This window comes from Atractosteus spatula, chromosome 9 (genome assembly GCF_055471065.1).
Source record: "Atractosteus spatula isolate fAtrSpa1 chromosome 9, fAtrSpa1.hap1, whole genome shotgun sequence".
Lineage (NCBI taxonomy): Eukaryota > Metazoa > Chordata > Actinopteri > Semionotiformes > Lepisosteidae > Atractosteus > Atractosteus spatula.
The window spans coordinates 22,316,667-22,336,847 of NC_142714.1; the positions used below are offsets into that span (position 1 = coordinate 22,316,667).

The following is a 20,181-nucleotide window of genomic DNA, read 5'->3' on the forward strand; positions in this document are numbered from 1 at the left end:
ACCTGTAGTAATCAGGTGTTTTGGTGTGCAAAATTGAGGTAATCAACCTTTTTGTCAAATCATGACCAGTCTGAACTGCAATGAAATGTGTGCATGCAAAGTACTGCAAATTGGACTACGAAGGCCTGAGCCTGGTTACAGAACGTACCAGCTTGGACCCATTCCTGACGGTGAAGAAGGCATCGCAGTTTCTCCAGCGGCATTTGAGGGTCTGGAAGTTGGGGTTGGTGTGGTCTGTTAGGAGATGATGCTTCAGGTGATCCACCACACCAAAAATCAGAGAGCAGCCGTGCCACTGCCAGGGATGAAGAAAGAGGGGAGAGACAGTCATCTCCTGAGACACACTCCTGTAGTAGCACTCGCTGACAGCTGCCACACTACTCTCCGTGTACGTGTGAGGTGACCTCGACAGAACACAGGCTCATCTCTTTCTTAACTGTGCAAAGACCTACTGAAAAAGCACACCACAAGGTACGATAAACACATTTGACTGTATACCAACAAGACTGTACACCAGTCCACTTTAATTAGAAAAGGGCAGACTCAGACATAAATCCCCCTTTACCTCTATAACAAAAAATAAAGTTCATTAGTGCAAAATATGACTTCTCTGCACTCTGCCAAGTGTTTAGTGGCAAGTCTCGCCTTTAGATCTGTGAGTCTCTACTGAGTGATGTTATTCAGGAGGATTACTGCAGTAGAATCATATCAAGCAAATACAAGAAAATCCTGTGGGCCAAAATAAAATATTGTATCCAGAACTGTACTTGTCAAGTCACCATTTTTAATTTGGAATGCTGAACTTTGGTAACAACATTTGTTCTTTTTTATTAGTACTGGAGTTCAAGGGTTTCTGGAGCATAAATTCAGTCTTCTAAAGTGGTGGTATTCTCTCTTGTCTGTCCTGTCCAGACAATTTAATTAAAAATTGTTAGACATAAATCTTCCACATACCATAATTTTGAATATATACATATTCTTCCCAACTGAAGGTAATACTGTATATGTTGTTTGTAAAAGCTAACATTTTATATTTATATATTTTACATAGTATTCCCATAACTGAAATGTACAAGTACTATGAATACTTTTCATCCAGTATAGTACACACATTTCCTCAGAAATTGATAATATCAATGTGACCTGACACAATTTGTATAAAAACACAGAAGGACATGCAATCGTTGCCCTCTCCTGTAAATTGAATGGTGTCAGTAGTTGTAAAAAGATCAAGGACTCTTTGTGCGTCATTGAGGAATATCCTACCCAACAGCGGTAGTTCTGCATCAGGTTCAAGCGCACTGCTTGGACACTCCCGTCATAGCAACCCGTGTAGATCTGAGAAAGAAACAGAGATTTGCTCTCTCTATTACATTCTGATTGTCTAAAACATGGGATTGGTTGATATTAAGGAATGCATTTATATTTTTCTAAAGAATTATTTAAAGGGAAAGCATTTCATAATCATATGAATCATATCATTAATAATGATTAAAGTCCCTACTTCTTGATACAGTCATCTACTATATTCATAGTGGAGTGAAAACTAGCTTACCATGCTCTTGTGAATCGCCATGCACATCACCATGTCCTTGTGTCCGCCATAAACCTGCAGTCGATCGTGAGACTGAAAAACAAGTTTTCAAATAGGGAGAAAGAGATGGATTGACCAAGTGCCTTAAAATACTCTAAGACCTCTAAGGAAATTATATCTGGAAAAATTACATTTGCTCATATAAAACAAAATATAAAACCATTTCTTTAACCATAGTCACCGAAAGGTTGCTTACTTATAGCGACAGGCTTTTCAACATACTTCCTCCATCTTTTACAGCACACTTGAAAACTGCTGCGTGCTCCACATTCATATTTAAAGGAAAAACATCATGTACTTCATGCCTGTGATCTATATATCACTCTTAACACGGTCGATTCCCTCTGGCCCTACAGCAAACATGAGTTATCAGATAAACATCTCCTGAACTCTGCACCTGGTGTTCTCTAACATTACCGCTCTCAAGTGTGTTTAAACTAAAATGACAGGGGTGTGTACTTGAACACACCTCTTCTTTATTCATTTTGAACATTTCAGAAAAGCAAATTCATTTCTCTGCTTGCCTTTTGTGTATATGTTTGTTGATAAAACCAAGCACAGCTTTTCTTTACTTCCCAAAAGACATAAAAAGTTAAACATGCCAGCTTAGCAATATTTTAGCTGTGTAGCTCATGTGTTAGGCACCACTATCTGTCCCTGTGTTCAGTAAGTTCTCTGGGAAGTATTCCAATGTGCCTGCTCCTTGACATGTTTCTGTGCCTTAAAAGATTCTCAAAACAACAAATATAATATTTTGTTCTTTTTAACATTTATAAAGCTGGTACTTCAAGAACCCCAAAAATTTACCTCTTTATATAGCTAAATACAAATGTTCCAAATAGGTTTACTTGAACCCAATCTATGCATAAGCACTTCATAAAAGAAACGGTCATTTATTAAACACAAAAATTAATTTAGTGCTGTGTCTCAAACTGGAAGAAATGTTAGTGAATAACGCCTGTGGAGAGGCAGTGCGTACTACATCAACAAAACTTCAAGAGGCCTGCAGGGCAAGGATTACGTAAGGGATGAGCCAAACAGACATGCTTTTTATGCATGAGTGCATCACTAGTTTTTAAGGATGATGCATCTCCAAATCAGCATGTGGTTGTTTTTTTAACAGGACATAAGAGGAGCACACTCAGCCCATCAAACACATTTGGTTGTTAGCAGAATAATCTAAATAATCTGATTTATAAAATTGTAATAACTGACTAAAAACTTTCAGGATTCATTTATAGCTTTGTTCCCCTGGGTTTTGAAGAGTCTGCTGAGAAACAGAGCTAGTTAAATAGCTCATGTTAGAAAACCAGAAAAGTTTCTTCTTCATCCTTAAACCAGGGTAGGATTTGGCCCAGCTGGCTGGAATTATTGAATGTGCTTACCTGCAGTTCATAGACGCGCACCAGTTTATCCAGACAAGCTGTGACCATGACGTTCCCCAGGATAGTCACCACGGTGACGGCGTGGCTGTGCCCTTTGTAGATCCGCACAAGCTCCCCGGTCTGAACAGACAGGGTGGGCAGAGCAGCCAAAGAAAGCAGGAGATCAGATCAGTAAAAACACAAATATGCCAATATGGGAGTGCACATTACTCACACTTCCGCAGCCTCTTCCCATACTGTAGATGCCTTCTACACTGTGGAAAAAGTACTGGGGAACAAGACTACAGACTTAGGCCTGTCCACATTGGTGTGCTAACACTGTGTTAGAGATTTAATTACCTTTTTTCTCCTTAACCTAGGTAACACAGTGCTGAATTTGGCTCTTGAAGACAAATTATATGAATGAGGTCTGTTCACAAACAAAAATACATATATTTGTCTATTTTGTTGCAGAATATGCATCTTCTAAGTTTTTTTTCTGCTTGACAACTTAAAGCAAATATGTGGTTCCAAATATGACACATTCACTTACACTGTTAAAAAAGCGTGAGCACCAACAAACCTTACCCTGTATTTAATACATATGACCACAAAATACTATAGCAGTTATGTTGTACTATAAATCAATATACTTAATTGATTTATAGTACAACATAATGTAGAATAATGTAGAATAATGAGAAAAAAAACTCTTTTCCATTACTATTCACAATCCCACAGACATAACTCACTTACATGGATGTTGTGAGCATGGACTGACTGGTCACTGGATCCACTGAAAACCAGGTCATTCACAACCTGAAAGCAATATTTATGTAAAGCTGTTAAGGAGAGGTAAACGTTCAGGAAACCATTGTCTCAGAGAAACAAAACTAGAAACTTCAGGCAGCAAAGTCCCCTCTTACTAGTTATACATTTGAAAAATTTACTCTCAATAATGTTGCGGATCTCATGCAATGAGGTAATAAGATAACACAAATAATGTGCACATACTATGACCACAAGTAGAATTCCTAAAAATTCTTGGACTTTCCAAGATTTTCCAATTTCCATACTAAAATATTTCACGGGATATTAAATATAAATTAAATATTAAATTACCCGACCTTGTAGGAATCCCATTTCTGGACACTCCACTCAAAGTGCTTTACAGGTAAAGGGGAATCCCCTCCACCAATATGCAGCCTCCTCCTGGATGATGTGACGGCAGTGATAATGTGCCAGTACACTCATCACACACCAGCTATCAGTATGAAAATAACTGAGTGACGAAGCAATTCATAGATGGGGATTAGGAGGCCATGACTGGGAAAGGACAGGGGGAAATTTGGCCGGGATGCCGAGGTAACACCCCTACTCTTTTAGAGAAACGCCCTGGGATTTTTAATGACCACCGAGAGTCAGGACCTTGTTTTTATGTCTCATCTGTTTACTGTATAGTGTCCCCGTCACTATACAGGGGCATTAGGACCCACACATGAGTGCCCCCTGCTGGCCCCACTAACACCTCTTCCAGCAGCAGCCTTAGCTTTCCCAGGAATCTTCCATCCAGGTACTGACCAGGCTCACACCTGCGTAGCTTCAGTGGGTTACCACTCAGTGGTGAGTTTCAGGGCAACATGGCTGCTGGCAAACCAATACAAAGAGTGGGAATTGAGTGCAGGAAAGCCTTTAGCACTCATGAATCACCTTCATGCACAGCACCGTCTTGGTGTGACCCTCCAGGGTGCGCAGCAGCAAGCCGCTCTTGGCGTCCCGCACGCTGATGGTGCAGTCGTACGACCCCACCAGCAGGATCCGCCGTGCACCCTCCTGGGCGGTGGCGATGCAGCTCACGGCCCGAGGGGCGTGGCACTCGAACACGTCCAGCTGCTTGTTGGTCTGTGGAGAGCCGGGGAGAGCAGGGGGTTACAAGAACCAAAGCATGAACAGCAAATGGCAAATTGAAGCTGTGTTGGTGTACACTGTCTGTGGGGAAAGGCAAAGCAGCAGTTAATAGTTCAACTAGGTAGCCGAGTCAGAATGTAAAGGCTGCAAAGGAACAAGTAAAAGTTTATTCCATGCTGAAAAGAGAAGAAAAGAAACACAACATTTCGGCTGTGAAGCCACACCTGAAGACAACAAAATTCGTTGTGTTTCTTCTCTTTTCAGCATGAAATTTACTTGTTCCCTTGCATTAGTTAATAGAAAACTTCTATAAGAATTACCTGCATTATTCAATACCTGATTTGAATGAAGTTGGCTACACCAGCACACACAATACATCCATCCATTTTCTAACCTCTTCATCCAATTTAGGGTTTAGGGTAGCCGGAGTCTATTCCGGGCACAAGACAGGATACACCCTGGATGGGACGCCAGTCCGTCGCAGGGCACACACAGACACAAACACATACACTCACACCAGAGCCAATTTTCCCATGTGCCAATTAACCTACTAGTTTGTCTTTGGACTGTGGGAGAAAACCGGAGCTCCATACAAACTCGGGGAGAACATACAAACTCCACACAGATATACACATCACTCTCCGCACCTCCGCACCCCGGAAATTGAACCCAGGACCCCAGTGCTACAAGGCAGCAATGCTTACCAGTGTGCTACTGTGCAGCCCACATAAAATACAATACAAAATAATGCACAAAAGTGGACATATATGATAGTGTGCCTCAATTTGATTTTCTCTAAAAGAAAGCAAGATTCTTACCATAAAACCTTCTTCCACTGCAGTGCAATCCCTTCTCAATTTGAGCCAAGGGCTGTTACAGGTGTCTTACCTTCAAGCTGATGCTGATCACCGTCCCATTTGCAAGCCCAGCGTACAGCACTTTCCAGCGACTGTGGAGACACAGCACCCGGTCCAGCTGGCAGAACTGCTCCACGCACTCGAGGGTCTGCATGACAGACAGCAACCGTCAGGTACAGGGGGACCTCCAGCCAGTCCACACTCAGGGATTATTACACTCAAACACGACGTGCAGCTCTCTTTGTGAAACCCAAGGCTTGCTTGTTGTCACCCTGGTCTGAAATGTTCTAGGTGTTCATGTGCCTCATCACTGAAGGGCTTTGGAAATTACCTGTGCCTAATTAATCTAATTAATTTACAGTACAAATGCCACTTTGTCCTAGACTGGTCCTCATTAGTGATGACTCCCAATTCATCCTTAACCACTAAGCAAGACCGATGTACAATAGCTTGCTGGGCTGTTTCATGGGTGTTCATCTACAGCATCTGGCTTACTGGTCTATTCTTAACTGAGTCTTAATCTTCAGTGCACATGCTACAGGACAGTGAGACCTGCTAGGCTCCTATAATAACTCAGTAATCCTATTCCAGACCCTTTTGTACTGTAGCGGTTTCAATGGCAGTATGACTTTGCCATCACTCCCATGACCAGCTCGTTTTCACATTCCAGGTAATTTTGTCTACTGCACATGAGATCAACCTAACACCCGGGGGTGCATGAAATTGGTACACAGGTACACATAAGGATCTGGCAGTCTAAAAACCCTGATCATGCTGGGCCATGAAGTCTAACCCTACCATCCCTGACTCGTCTGCTGGAGATCAATAAAGATATATGTGCCTGTGCAGATACACTGGCACAGGTAGTGAATGCATAGTATGAATTGTAAGAGTCCAATGCAGTGGACATTACTTTTGTGCTTATATGTGCACAGCTGGAAACAGAGAAGAGTAGGCGTGAACAGCTTCTGCTGCTGGGTACCTTGACGTTGTAGCAGCGGATCGTGTGGTCGCTGGCGCCGGTGTACAGGTACACAGGCATCCCAGGGCCCTGGGACACCATCAGGCAGTTCACTTTGGTTGTGTGCCCTTCAAACACGGCCACGCACTTGCGGGTCTGAAATACACAAGCATCTGGGTTCTTAGGCATTTTACATTGAAGTTTCATTATATAGATAAAAGCTTTTACACTATGAATGCAAAATAATCTTTCTGTCTTATGGAGGAAGTACCTACAGGTATATTTCCCAGTGAGGTGGAAGCTTGTAACTCTAAAAAATAGCTTAAGATACACACCTAAAGGCTGGATCTGTAAAGGTCTGTATTCCCTGACAAATCAAGGTCAATCCAAAGTACTGACGGTGTAAATCACACACTCTGGATTTTAAAACAATGGAAGAACACTAACCCCACTGAACTGCTGATGCTGACATTTTCCGTTGAAATACAGTAACCATAATAACACATAGAACAATACTGTCATCATTATTACAGAAAATTAATCTTACTACAAAATCCCTAGTGCCTTTGTGATATACTAGTCACAACAATTATGGCTACAGGAACATCTGTGTAAGAGCTTGTACTAAGAGGATAGTTTTCTGTTTATCCCAGAAGTACAATTTAATCCTCAGGTTGGATATGTTGGTGCTCACCGGAAAATACTGCTGACTTAATCACATCACAACTCTTTAGGTGAATCCCCAGAGCCCTAGAACATGTGTATTGAGGTAATTCTGTCTGACGTGGTATCTCAGGAATATGTTTAGAAGAGCTGGCAGCAATGTTAAATAGTGTGTTTCAATGTCGTTGGCCACTCTGGCATGTGTTTGTGATTCAGCATTGCGAAGTGGTCCTCTGTCCCCTCAGTCTCCCCTCATTCACTCACAACCAGGCTGAAGGCTCGCACTGTCTTGTCCCCAGAGCAGGTGTACAGCAAGCCATTGTGGATCTGCATGGAGTTCACAGCAGCCTGGTGGCCCTCAAATGCCCCCTCTGTGGGCTCCTCCTCTTCGCCAGGCTCCGATGACACCTCTAGAAAAACGACACTTTCCTTTGTTTCGCTCTTACACAATCCATCAAGAGCTTTTCAGAGAAAGAAGCTAAAAAAAAGGACTGAAGTCTGCATAGTGCTGAAGACTCTCTGGTATGATTTGTAAACTACAAGAAAACAGTTGTCCTTGCCTGTGTTAGGCCTAGTTTAAAAAATAAGCTGACGTTCTAATAGGAGCTAGGAGTTTTTTTTGCATCAGCTTCTCCTTTTTTTGAATAAATACTAGATCATTTTTGGTTTGACCCAGTCATTTTCTGTGTTATGGATGCACCTATTCTAAAGATCCTAACATTAACCACCCATGTACTGTATATATATTCATATACATAAAGACATGCCAAAGGATTTTTATTTTGCCTAGGAAGGAACAAGCAATTGTGAAATAAAATAAAGCGTCATATTACAATGTTCATGACCATGTTTTATCTTTATGTGTATAAAGTACATAGTGTCTTTTTAGCAACTTTCAATGACGATGTTTCCCAACTTTTTTTAAGCAGATCCCTGAACATTATCTGAATTACTGGTCTCTATGCTATGCCCCAAATGAACATTTATGCTGCTTGTGCCAGTCAGAAATTATTTTCCACAGAGAAAAAAAAATGTTCTTGTTTATATGAGATAGTATTGCGTTTATACAAGTAACACTGTTCACAAATTAACTATTGCATTTAAATGGAATATTTTCTCGTATAAAAAAGATACCTTTCTCATATAAACTAGATACTTTTCTCACATGAAAGCAATACTATCTTGTATAAACAAAATCATTTTTTTCTCCATGGTGCTAATAAGCTTCCATAAGCTTTTTTAAATTCTAATAAATAAATAAATTCTAATAAAAAACACAAATCCAACTATCAATTATTTAAAGCAGGTCTCAGCATTAGCTTTCAGTGCATTATCTTACTATTTAGAAGTTATTACAACACTTGGATATACAGTAGGTGGTGGTATGCAACAGTGTCTAGAACATCAAGGGTTTGCATTTACTACTGCTGGCTGTGCTCCCTGGAAAAGAGTGCTATGATACAGAACATACAGAAAACAAATGCAGAAATGTATCCTCAAAACAAGGGTGAAAGGGCACTCTTCCATTACATTCTGGACTTGCAAAGATAAATAATACTTCAGAGAATGTTGATATAGCAACATTATCCAGGTGCCTTCTTCTGTAAGCTGCATAGTGGCAAGTAACCTAATACCTAAGGTTTAGAACAAGCCAACCAGATGTCAGTCACAAGTCTAACAAGACATGCAGAGGAACAACAAGGAACTTTTCTCAGACTATCAGTGTATTCGATTAATTTTTCTGCAACATACTTGTATGCAGCGTGCCTTTAAAACCTCTGTTGATATAAATAATAATGTAGCGCCTCAGTTACTAATACCATTCCCATAAACAGAAATTTCAGCCCTCACAGGACTATTTTTATCAAAGCTAATGTGTACTGCACTACTTTCGTCCTGGGAGAATGGAGTTTGTAACATGTTCTGACTTCTGTGGGCTCTGTCAGCATGCTGAGTGAACACTGGGCTCTTAAAGAGACATGGACTTTAAAGACACAGGGGGGCAGGAAGCTATTGAACATTTTTCTTCTAACCGATGTGTCGAAGAGAACAAATGAGAACGGCAAAAACTACAAAAAAGTTTAAAACTTAATGTCAGCGACAGTGGTTTGAGCAATTTGGCTCTCTGATCCTTACGGGTCAGGACTCTACTTTTTCAACAATAAATGGAAAGTTTGAGAGAAAAGGTGTTGGTGTTTTCTGCAAAATTACAAATTTAAAGCAAAACAGAGGATAAAAGGGAGAGAAACTCAGTTGTTAAATTGTTCTATTCCCATTGCTAGCAGTATATGTACAATACTAACAACAGACATCATCACATACTGGCCAATAAAAACTAAAAAAAATGAGGACATACACAGAAGACTCACCTGAAGAATTCTTTGATCCTTTCACAGAAGACAAAGGTACCTGGGTTTTACTGGAGAAACAAAAGAAACATTAACATTTTTATACTAAGGTCTGTAGTTGTTGATGCTTGCTTTGAAAGGTCAATATGAATTGTGTCCCTGAATAATAGAGAATAGTAGAGAAGCTAATAGCATCTGTGCAAATGATTACTAATATCAGTGTTATCTGCGTACAAATTACCTTGTTGCACAACATTTTGGAGAAAGACACTATCACTACATTTAAATCTCTGTAGACTGAAGCCAAAACCCAGGTGTTGTACTGGCTGACTATTAGCTTGAGCACAAGACGTGAAAGAAATAACCTCCTTCTATTTCAGTCATGTCAAGGTTTCACAAGCTAAAGGCATATGTTTTTTGAGGTTTTATACAAATATATTTCTGAGGTTTTATATAAAACAAAATGCATTATAGGTTTAATGAGGCTGATGAGGCATCTGATTAAAATTATCAGCAAACGTTATATTTTTGTACATATACATTCACACTTCATTGTGATGGTTATGGTATGCGGATAATACAACGCGCTGAAAATTGGCTTGCAGTCATCTACGCTCACATGACTAGTTCTAGAACTGTATGTTGCTATTAATTAAACAACTCGCAACTGACCTTCCCTTGTTCTTGCCCCTGCTGCTGGTGCCCAGTTCACTGGTGGAGCTGACTTCGTCACAGCCCAGTTTCTGGGCTTCCTTCTGTTGGTGTGTAGTTGCAGAGGAGGACTCTCCCTTGGCCAGGGACCCCTGCTTCTCGTCCCCGGACGAGTCTATGGAGACCACCTCTAGCTGCGTGCGTGGGACCTCCATCACCTCTAGAGAGGAGTCGCTGTCCGCGGTGCCCTGTTCCAGCCCCATGAGGAGAGACGTGCCACCCTGGCCCGGCCTGGCCTCCCTGCCCTGCTCTGCCTCCTCCTCCCCCAGGCCTAGTGAAGTTGAAGTGCTCACCCGCCCTCCTTTGGGGATTTTTCGGGATTTCGCCTTCCTGGTGGGCCGCGTGCTGTCACCATCCTGCTCCGTGTCACTGTTGTCCTGCACGTCGCTTGCTTTTCTCAGGGATTTCTTCTTCTTCAGTTTCTTCACCCGCTTCCCGCTCTTGGTCTCCGGTGATGGTGCCCCCACGGAGGACTCTGCCACAGGCTCTGGCCTCTTGCTCCGGTGTGCCACTTCTCTGCTCGGACAGGCCAGCGTCTGGATCCGGGTGCCTGGCCTGTCTGGCGCCGCAGAGGTTCCCAAGCTTGTGGGAGAGGCCTTCTCCTGCTGCCGGGAGCCCGGCGATGGCTGAGACAGGCCCGGGGAGCAGCAGGAAACGACCTTCACGCAATCTGGTGAGGGAGATACATCTACGGGAGTTATAGCACTGGTGAAAATGAACTGACCTCTATTTTAAAAAGTGAATTAAAAATGTCTTACTATACATGCCTACTGGGTTACTTATTAGCTTCCCTATTTATATGTCTACTAATCCTGTGATCACATTTCAGTTCAAAGCCTTGGTGTTGTGCTCAGCATTTTTGCATAACATATTTCTGGCTGAGCTGAATTGGAAAGTGAAGACATGTGCAGTTTACAATTACAATACAACTTCTATATCCTTTTACCATGTTTTGAAAGTACACTCCTTTAACAAAAAGGCCACCTTATTTCTGGTCAGACTACACCCACCTCTGGCCATGAGGTAGAAATTTATTTCTCAGGAAAAAGTAACATGCCCTGCTCAACCCCCTCTGAAAAGAGCAGGATTCCCCAGTTTTCGCAGTGTTGTCCCATAAAAAGTGTGCAGTCTGCGGCCTGGGAGCCCAGGGTGAGCTGTGAGGCTGACCTGCCCAGATTACCTTGGCTGGCTGAGGAGGGCCGGGGCTGCGGGTCCTGGGGGGAGGCTGTCAGGAGAGGCTGCTGTCTGCCTGGGGAGACGGGCTCCTGCTTGACGCGCACCGCGAGGGTGACGGCGGCTGGATCGGCTGGCGAGAGGGGGGCCAGAGGGGCAGCGTGCAGGGGAAAGGGGGTGAAAACAGAGGGAGGGGGCTGGCCCGCGGGACCCGGAGCGCCCTCAAGTGTGGGAGAGAAGGGGGACGGATGTGCGGCAGCTGCTGGTCTGTTGTCTCCCACTGCCAGCTCCTCTCCCGCTGGGCCGTCGTATCCCTCTGCCGGACAAAAGCAGAAGAGTGTAGGGGCTGAGAGCAACTCTGCTCGTATTTGACACGTAAAGCAAACCTAATTTTCAAATAAAGAAAACACAAATAGCCAAGCAATACCGGCTCACATAAAAGAATAATAAACCAATGTCATAATAATAGTCAGCCAATGGGTCACTTTCTGAAGGACAGGGCAAGTTCCAGTCTTTTGGCGGATCTGTCAGATGCGTCAGTTAACCATAACCCGGCCGAAATGTGGCTCGATATGTTGCTCACAGCCTGGAAGACAGTCTGAAAACAGCATTCACTGGGGTAAGGAGAGATCAACGCATGTTTAAGAGGTGCCCATCTTACTGTAAACAAGACTTTTCACATCTTTGTCGAGTGGATACATTTGGTTATGTACCAGTGTGGTGAAATATCAGTGTGACATTTTAGCTCCTACCTTGCATTCCCTGCAGGATCTCAATTCTTTTAGTTCTTAACGTACTCATTTCCATGGTGACCTAAATGAAGAAACAGTATTACAGGTAAAGCTGTTATCTAATTAGACATATATACATGTATGCAGTTTCTTTAGCATTTATAGCTCATAAAACACTTCCACTGTGCAACACAATTTACATCTGTTTGCTAATTTATTGTCATATTTAGTGAATGTACTGTGATTCAAATGCATGACCTTTTGCATTTAGAAAACTTTATTTGAGTGTGATATACACAGAATATTCATTATCCAATATACTTGCATTTTGTCTATAAGGATATTGTATCATACGGTGTGCTTTAAAGCTGCAATCTAAATTAAGGGTGCATGCTATTAAAGTTTTTGCAAATTAAATGGCGCAGAGTATTATGTGTTATGAATCCAAAAAAAAATCAGAGTGGGCAGACGGCTACCTGCTGCTTGAGCACGAGGAGCTGCTGCACCTCAATGTAGGCGGCCTGCAGGGCTGCCCGGGCCTGCAGCAGACTGGCATCCACCCCCTGCAGTGAGCTGTTCAGCTCCTCCTCCCTCAGAGAGATGCTCAGGAGCTGGTCCACCTGGGTGCGCTCTGAAATACACAGCAGGCAGGGGGTTAGTGCTGCGGACACCCTGCTCTCCATTACATTTCAGCTAAATTCCTGTCCAGAGCTCCTGATTCCAAACAAACCATGATCTAACAGGGTCTAATGAAATTCCTAATTCAACCACAACATGCAGACTGTATTTCTTGTATTAACTAGGAGATGGGGATTGGTTTCCCAGAGAATAAAGAAAAATGCACGGAGCTTCCTGGTTGAAGCCCTGGCTCTACTAATTATTGGCTGAGAAACCAACACTTGTTTGCCGTCTCTTAAAGCTAATGACATGGCCCAGACTCAAACCAAAACCATCCGGGCCACAGAGTTCAAAGATGCCCTCTAAAGACAACACATTCACTGGTTGGCATCCTTGGAGCCTCACAACAGTATCTGGACATTCCTTTCCATGGTAGCCCAACATTATTTAACAAGAATATGAAAAGTGCAGTAAGAAACAAAATACCACCATGTGTAAAAAATATGGAAAACCAGAACTGAGATCTCCCAGATAAAAACTACTCTGAAAGGAAGTAGGACCTCACTGTGCACAGATCTTAAGAGCTGTTTAGGAGACTCCAGAGCCTGAAGTAAAACCAAGAGAGGATCACGTGAATTATTCCTGCGCTCACCCTTTTTGGACTTGATTTTCCTTCTTTTATTCTTCCTCTCTAAAGCGGGAACTTCTGGGGATGGAACATCCTTGAACAAAAGAAAGAAAAGTCAGTCAAATAGAAACACTGCCAGTAGTGAAAGTTCACTATGAAAACTACTTTAGGGAAGGAACAGTAAATTGCCTCTAGATGCAAGATTTATCTTACAACAAAATGAACAGATCACTTTCCCTAATGTAGGGTGCAAACAAATTTTGGGGAAAAGACTCATCTAAATACAAAGTCAAACACTAAGATGCCAAATCTTCCATACAGATTATTATGCTTGTTAACAGAATCATCAGTCTTGAGTTATGTGATCTGCGGCTCTTATACAAACTGTGCTGGGCAAGTGGGCAAACACAAGAGAGTGCACACACCCTGGGTATTAACAATGCAGAATCTGATGCTGGAGTACCTCTGCGCCCAATACTGCCACGGCTACAACCCAGTAGACAGATCTGCGCATGTCACTACTCACGGCTGCTGCTCTGCGTTTCTTCCCCACTCCTTGTGTGTCATTCTGCTCGGTCCCCGAGGTGCAGCTGCTGTCTCCCTCCAGGGAGTCCGGCCCCCGAAGTGTTCCCTCCGCTCCCTCGGTCCTGGCTGTACTCTCGCTCTCGGGGCCTAGCGAGAGGCTCCAGGCCTGCTCCCCCTCTCTCTTCACAACGGGCAGCTCCTTCATGACAGAAGTGCACTCGGTGGCTTCGGCCTTCTGCTCCTGCCCAGTCTCGGGCTGCTGCGTTGCCTTGGAAGTCTGCCATCCAGGTGGACACAGCTTGAGGTCGGAGGTCACCCCACATGGTGGTGGCCCATGAAGGCCATCGCCCTGCTCTGTGCCAACCTCGGCAGACCCGTCTGTGAACAGGCAGTAGGAGGAGGTGGGCCTGTCCATGACCACGCTGCTCTCAGACAGGCTACGCTTGCGAGTGGTGGCAGTCTGCATTACAGAAATATCTTCCCACTGAAAGCCTTCCAGACAAGGAGGATCAGCTCCCTCCTCCAAGTCACTGGGCAGGGGAGTCACCATCTCTATGCCAAACCTGTAGGGCCAATGAAAAGCAACTCATTACCTAAATTCAGGACATGGGCACAGAAAAAAAACTGTTTTCACTGCAAGGATTATAAAGATTTTCTTCTAAGACTGGTTTGAGTAACACACCAGAAGTGTCAATAATAACAAACCAAAGTTCCTAGATGATGAAATTCATCAATTCAATTTGAATTGGAATTCAATTTTAATGACATTTTAGAGTACATTCGTGTGTTCTGTGAATGACAGAGGACACGATTATTTTTAACTTTGCAAAACCGTTGTTTTATGGTGAAAAACAAACTAACCCACTAAAATAAAAATGAAAAGGTTAAGAATCTTGTCCTACACAAAAGGATAATTCAACCTTGTCTAGTCTATCATGACATTTCTTATGTGAGTAAAGTATGTTTGAGAGTAATTTATCTAATACATCTGCACACAGAACTGTTTTCTGCAACAGTAAGGTCTGCATACAGTGAATAAACCCAGATCAGGTTTTTCCCAAACAATTAATTCCTGAATATCACCTGGGTTAAGAGGTGGCCAAAGCCAACTTGTAAATGGGAAGCAATATACACCATTAACACCAGAAAAGTGGGCCTTAATGTAAAGGCTGGTTTTCCAGTTGATCTCACCTTGGCTGTCCTTTTCCCTGCTCCTGTTTCTTCCGGCTGACTTGTTGGTACACTTGGTCCCAGTTGACGTTTCTGCGGGATCCCGAGCTGCTGATCAGCTGGCGCAGGGTGGGCTTCAGCCCCGAGTCCTTCTCCGACTCGCTCTTACGGGGCCCACTGATGTTACGGATGCGTCGAGCAATGTTGAGGTTGGGCTCATGGGTGCCAGTCTTGCTCTTAGGGGCGATGTGCCGCGTCAGGTCCCTCTGCAGTAAGGCAGGCAGGCCCAGTTTGCTTAAGTCGGGCACCTGAGACCCAGCAGGGTGCTGACCATTCCCCTTGGACAGATCACAGTCTGAGGCTTGGCTTTCTTCTCCTTGCATGCTCTGCTCAACCTCTTCGCCCTCAGCATACTCCTGCTGCCCTCCATTCTCTGGGGCAGATGTACAAGAACCCTGAAGAGCTGTGCTCTCTGTGCTGGATGTGCTCACATCTATCGATTGTAAAGACATGCTTTGCGATGGGGTTGCTCTTAAAGCCGAAGGAGACAATCTGTCTGTCGATGTTTCTTTGGCAGAAGAGCTTGCATTTTTATTTTTAGGCTCCTTGGTCTGTGCTTTCCCACAGTCAGAAAGATCTCCATCGCTGATGTCTTCCAAAAGGTCAGTCTTTTTGGATTTTTCCTCCTCGCTCACGCTTTTCTTGTACCTTTCTGGTAGATCTTTGTTGAAGTGGAAAGCCTGTTCTTCCATGGCTTGGTCAGAGGGGGTATCCTGCGATTCATCATCCTTAAGGACCTCCTTTGCCTTTCTGAGCATCTCTGTTAACGAGCTGTCATGCTCCCCAAGGACACTGCTGTTCTGGGAGCTGGCACTCCGAAGTTTGGAGACATAAGACGTGTTCTTGCCTGAGCCCGTTTCCAGGTTGAGGGCACTCAAGTTAGACTTGGGGTCAGAAGAAGCTTTGAAGAGAGATTCGTTTGCTAAAATGCTTGACTGCTCACTGGGTGCTGCAACACCAGACTTCACTGAGGGCATGCACACATTGTTGCTGCTTCTTCTGGGGGATTTCCCTTTTGGTCGTACTGCTTCACTGCCTTTAGCGGTCACTGCTGGGTCACTGGTGCTTTTAAGCCCTGCCTGATCCCTCTGACATACCCGTGGTGAATTTTGCTTGAAGTCAAAGTTAATTTTTAGGTCATTCAGTCTTGGCGGAACAACCTGAAAATGCTGTGCACCTCCTGGTCTGCTTTCAGTCTCTTTGGATTCTGTGCCCTGGAATTTTGATGGAGGATATGGAGCCCAGCGGCGTGGTTTGTCTTTGGGAGCATTATTCAAGTTTTTCCCATTGCTCCTTTCTGATGTGGGGGCTGGCAGGTTCTCTGTCTGACGATAATGGAAAGAACAACTCATAGGGATATTGTCAGTGGTGAAATCGAAATTGGAGGTCATGTTTATTCCTGGTGTCGTAGAACCTTGGTTCACATCCTGTCGATCCCAGTAGAACCTGTTCCAGCCATAGTTGTTGTTCATCGGCTGGGCTTTGTCCCTTAGGGGCAGGAATCTGTTAAAACCCCACTTAGATCCCCAGTTGCCCCCTCCTCTGCCAGGATACCAATTAGAGAAACCTGCAGATCCTTCAGGGTGCCAGCCGGCATTCCTGCCCTGCCTGTTTTCATGCCAGTTTCCCTGTCCTTCACCCGGATGCCTACCAGAGGGACCCCCACCTGACTGCCAGCAGGGGTTTCCCCAACCCTTATGGTTTCCTGGGAATCTGCTGTCTTCCCACCCCCAGTTCCTGGGCGGAGGCCTTTGGTGATGCCAGCGAGACTGGTTTTCCAGGTAGCTCTGTCTCTCTTCATTTCTCTGCTGGTGCCTTTGGTTTTCTTCATTCAAAGATGCTTTTGCTGCTTCCTCTTTCTCCCTACTGAATCAACAGACAGACAACATGACTAGAAACTATCCTAGGACAAGCAGAAGATACATTCTTAAACTTCTGTCTGTATAGGCCTCTTTGGACCTAAAACAGTACAGAAAAAGCAACTCTAAAATTCTAAAATATTTACATTTTTTAAGGAAAAGGATTTAGCAAATATATATATAGAAAAGGCAGTCTAAGGAAGAAAGGAAGTTGTTTCTCTAAGGTCTTTAAGTGATAATGTCTTTGCTGCTAGTGTCTTACTGCAGCATTCATGACACTAGTTTTTCATTGTTTGAGAGCACTGCAGTGGCAATGACCTCACTGCTCTGTGCAAAGAACTTGTGCCATGTGATCTGAACAGGTGCACACCAAGCCCCGCTCCTGACAATTGGCAAAGCTGTTCTCTGTGTTATATCAATGACAGCTTTCAAACTACCTTCTCAGAGAAGAACCTTCAGCTTCAAAGCCTTTTTTTCAGTCTACTTCATATATGCCATGGTTTGGCCATTTTTGTTTTTAATTCCAGGACAAATGGGTGCAAACAAGTAATGTTAACTTTGGTACACTGTGGCATTTACTTGTCCCTGTGTACTAAAGCATGGTGAACTCATAGGAAACTACATCTAATTCAGGTCAACCATAGTGTGGCAAATCAGTCTTTGAAGTGACTGTTTTAACAGCTAACCTGTCACCAAAGGATATTAGGCTATTAACAGACACGCTGGGTAAAGTCTTGTTAATGAATTAGTTAACAGGTGGTTGTCTATTCCACCTCAATGGAGGTCAATTAATGACATGTGTGGGTATATAAAGGGCCTCATGATGCAAGATTTCTATAATAAAGTCGTCTGGACTGTCCAGTATTGTCCTGTGAGTTTTTATTGTGCTCATTCCCATCAGTTAAAGACACAGCAAAGGCACCATAGCTTGTATTTTGAATTGAACTTCAAGATCTGTAATTATCTGCAAGCTTTTTTTGTACTTTTCTTCAAAAATAATTTTGCTGACTGACGCTGATTAAAGTGTGTTTTTAAGTCTCCTGTCTTACGTTCTTATTACAGAGTTCTTTACCCTTACCGCAGTTTACTGTGGTGACTGACCCCATCTTTAACTAAGGTATCTCAAGGTATCTCTGAAAAGTGACAAAGACAATACTGGGTAGTGCAGGAGGCTTTATTTTTAGAGATCTTAAAAAAATAAAAATAAAAATCACATTTGATTTCCAATGGTAGAAGTTTTTTTTAACACAAATTGTACTTCAGCAGGCAGACAACCGGCATTTATTCTTGCCCTTTGGCAGGAAAATGCAAATGTTTTCTGTCACGCTGTTTCTAAGTAAAAAAACTCTTTCTGTCCCAAAAGCCTGTTCATGTCAGATTTTGAGTCCCACCTCTGTGTTGATTTTCTCAGACTCCTGTCTCATTAGCATGGGGGGGCTTGTGTCATGAAAATGTTTAAAAATGAACAGAACAAACTGTGTCAGAGCTGTCAATAAGCAAAGGGACAGACTTCAAATGTACACTGTCTGGGAGGGCCTCTATCAGTTCTGGCATGAAACCAAACAGCAATAATTCTTAACCTACAGCTTGAAAGCATGACGAGTTCTACAGCTTACTGTGCCATTAAAGACAAATTATATTTCCTAGTCAAATTAGAAGGTTGCAATACCTCCTACTAATACGATGCAAAAGGCAGAGCTCTGCAAAGGGTCTGGTTGTGTCTGTTTTAAGCCCCATCTCATGATATATGATTCTGGGTCCAGCTCGTGTACAGCTTGGCCTTAATTTAGAACCTTGTCCACAGCCCCAGACTATGCCATTAAAGGAATAACGGCTCCTGTTATTAGAAAGAATAATCAGGTGCTGGAAAATAAAAATTTAAGTCATCAAAACTTTTGATCATCTGTCTTTATGTATTTTAGTGCTTTTTGCTCATTTTTAATGGCAATAAAACGTCACTGAAAACCTTATATTAACTTAGTTAAAAAGGTTTAGAAATGCATAGTAAGGCTGCTGACTTTTCAGCTGTAACAAAATGAAAAACAAGCAAGATCTGAATGAGATGGGAAACTGAGAAAAACATCAGTACTGTGCTGGGAGATTGAGAATATTAAATCTGGGTTAAAATGAAGATAAACAAACTTTATCTTATCTTTATATCTTATCTTTAATATTATATTATCTATACTCCTACTAAATTGATCTACTGCCTCAAGCAGAGCGGTAGTTTATGCTGATGTTACAATAAAACTGGATAATCACAACTACCTCCATAATGATTCTTTGTGTGAAAGAGTCCAAATCATGGATGCTACATAAATCATGAGCAACATATTAAACAAATCTGTCCGATAACTGGGTTTCAATTTTGTTATTCACCTCTGGAGATCTTTGGTCAAGAAGAAACAAAAACAGACAGACGGACCTCAGATGCAAACAACAGCTCAACAGAACCAGAGTGAACTCCATGGCTGCCCTTACCGGATCTGCTCTCTGCGCTTCTCAATAAGCTGGATGAGGTCCCTGTCGAAGTACTCTTCTTCACACTCATCCTTCCCCTCGTCCTCTCTCTCCCGCGCCTTCACTGCGCTCTTGTGCAGGGGGCTGGAGATGTGGTTGGCGTAGGCGGTGAGTCCCACCACCTCCACCCCACAGACGCGGCACTCGTGGTCACAGTCCCTAGGACGCGAAGGGGACAGGGGGCGGTCAATACTTCCCACTGGCATGGTCAGGCCGAATCCGGGGGAGCCGGTGTGGAGCTTGCCTTCAAACTCGTCCGATCGGGGCGGACTTCCGCAGGGACTGATCTGACCGGAGGGGATAAGCGCCGCCACCGAAACGAGCTCCTTTGTCCTATGATCCGCAAAGATTTGTCAACATTCAGGAGGCAAAACAACTTTCTGGTTTGTTTGGTTTCTTGCGGGACGAGGAATGGTTCTTCCTGAACTGTTGCGGTCAAAATCCCGGCGGGATAGGAAGCATGGCGAGGCCTGAAGGAGCACAGACAAGCG

The 20,181-nt window shown here is 43.3% G+C and overlaps 1 protein-coding gene across 1 annotated transcript in view; it reads right to left on the reverse strand.

Annotated features, from left to right (window-relative positions):
• Positions 1–20,181, reverse strand: part of LOC148828414 (zinc finger protein 106-like) — a 29,573-nt gene that overhangs the window by 3,481 nt on the left and 5,911 nt on the right. The window contains exons 4-21 of the mRNA XM_088925416.1: positions 19,652–19,849; positions 15,273–17,177; positions 14,083–14,644; positions 13,581–13,650; positions 12,787–12,941; positions 12,332–12,392; positions 11,587–11,895; positions 10,368–11,076; positions 9,717–9,766; positions 7,612–7,757; positions 6,706–6,840; positions 5,755–5,871; positions 4,669–4,860; positions 3,715–3,777; positions 2,980–3,099; positions 1,556–1,627; positions 1,267–1,338; positions 149–295 (exon numbers count right to left, since the gene is read on the reverse strand). Of these exons, the coding sequence (XP_088781542.1) occupies positions 149–295; positions 1,267–1,338; positions 1,556–1,627; positions 2,980–3,099; positions 3,715–3,777; positions 4,669–4,860; positions 5,755–5,871; positions 6,706–6,840; positions 7,612–7,757; positions 9,717–9,766; positions 10,368–11,076; positions 11,587–11,895; positions 12,332–12,392; positions 12,787–12,941; positions 13,581–13,650; positions 14,083–14,644; positions 15,273–17,177; positions 19,652–19,849 (5,083 nt within the window). The remainder of the gene's footprint in view (positions 1–148; positions 296–1,266; positions 1,339–1,555; positions 1,628–2,979; positions 3,100–3,714; positions 3,778–4,668; positions 4,861–5,754; positions 5,872–6,705; positions 6,841–7,611; positions 7,758–9,716; positions 9,767–10,367; positions 11,077–11,586; positions 11,896–12,331; positions 12,393–12,786; positions 12,942–13,580; positions 13,651–14,082; positions 14,645–15,272; positions 17,178–19,651; positions 19,850–20,181) is intronic.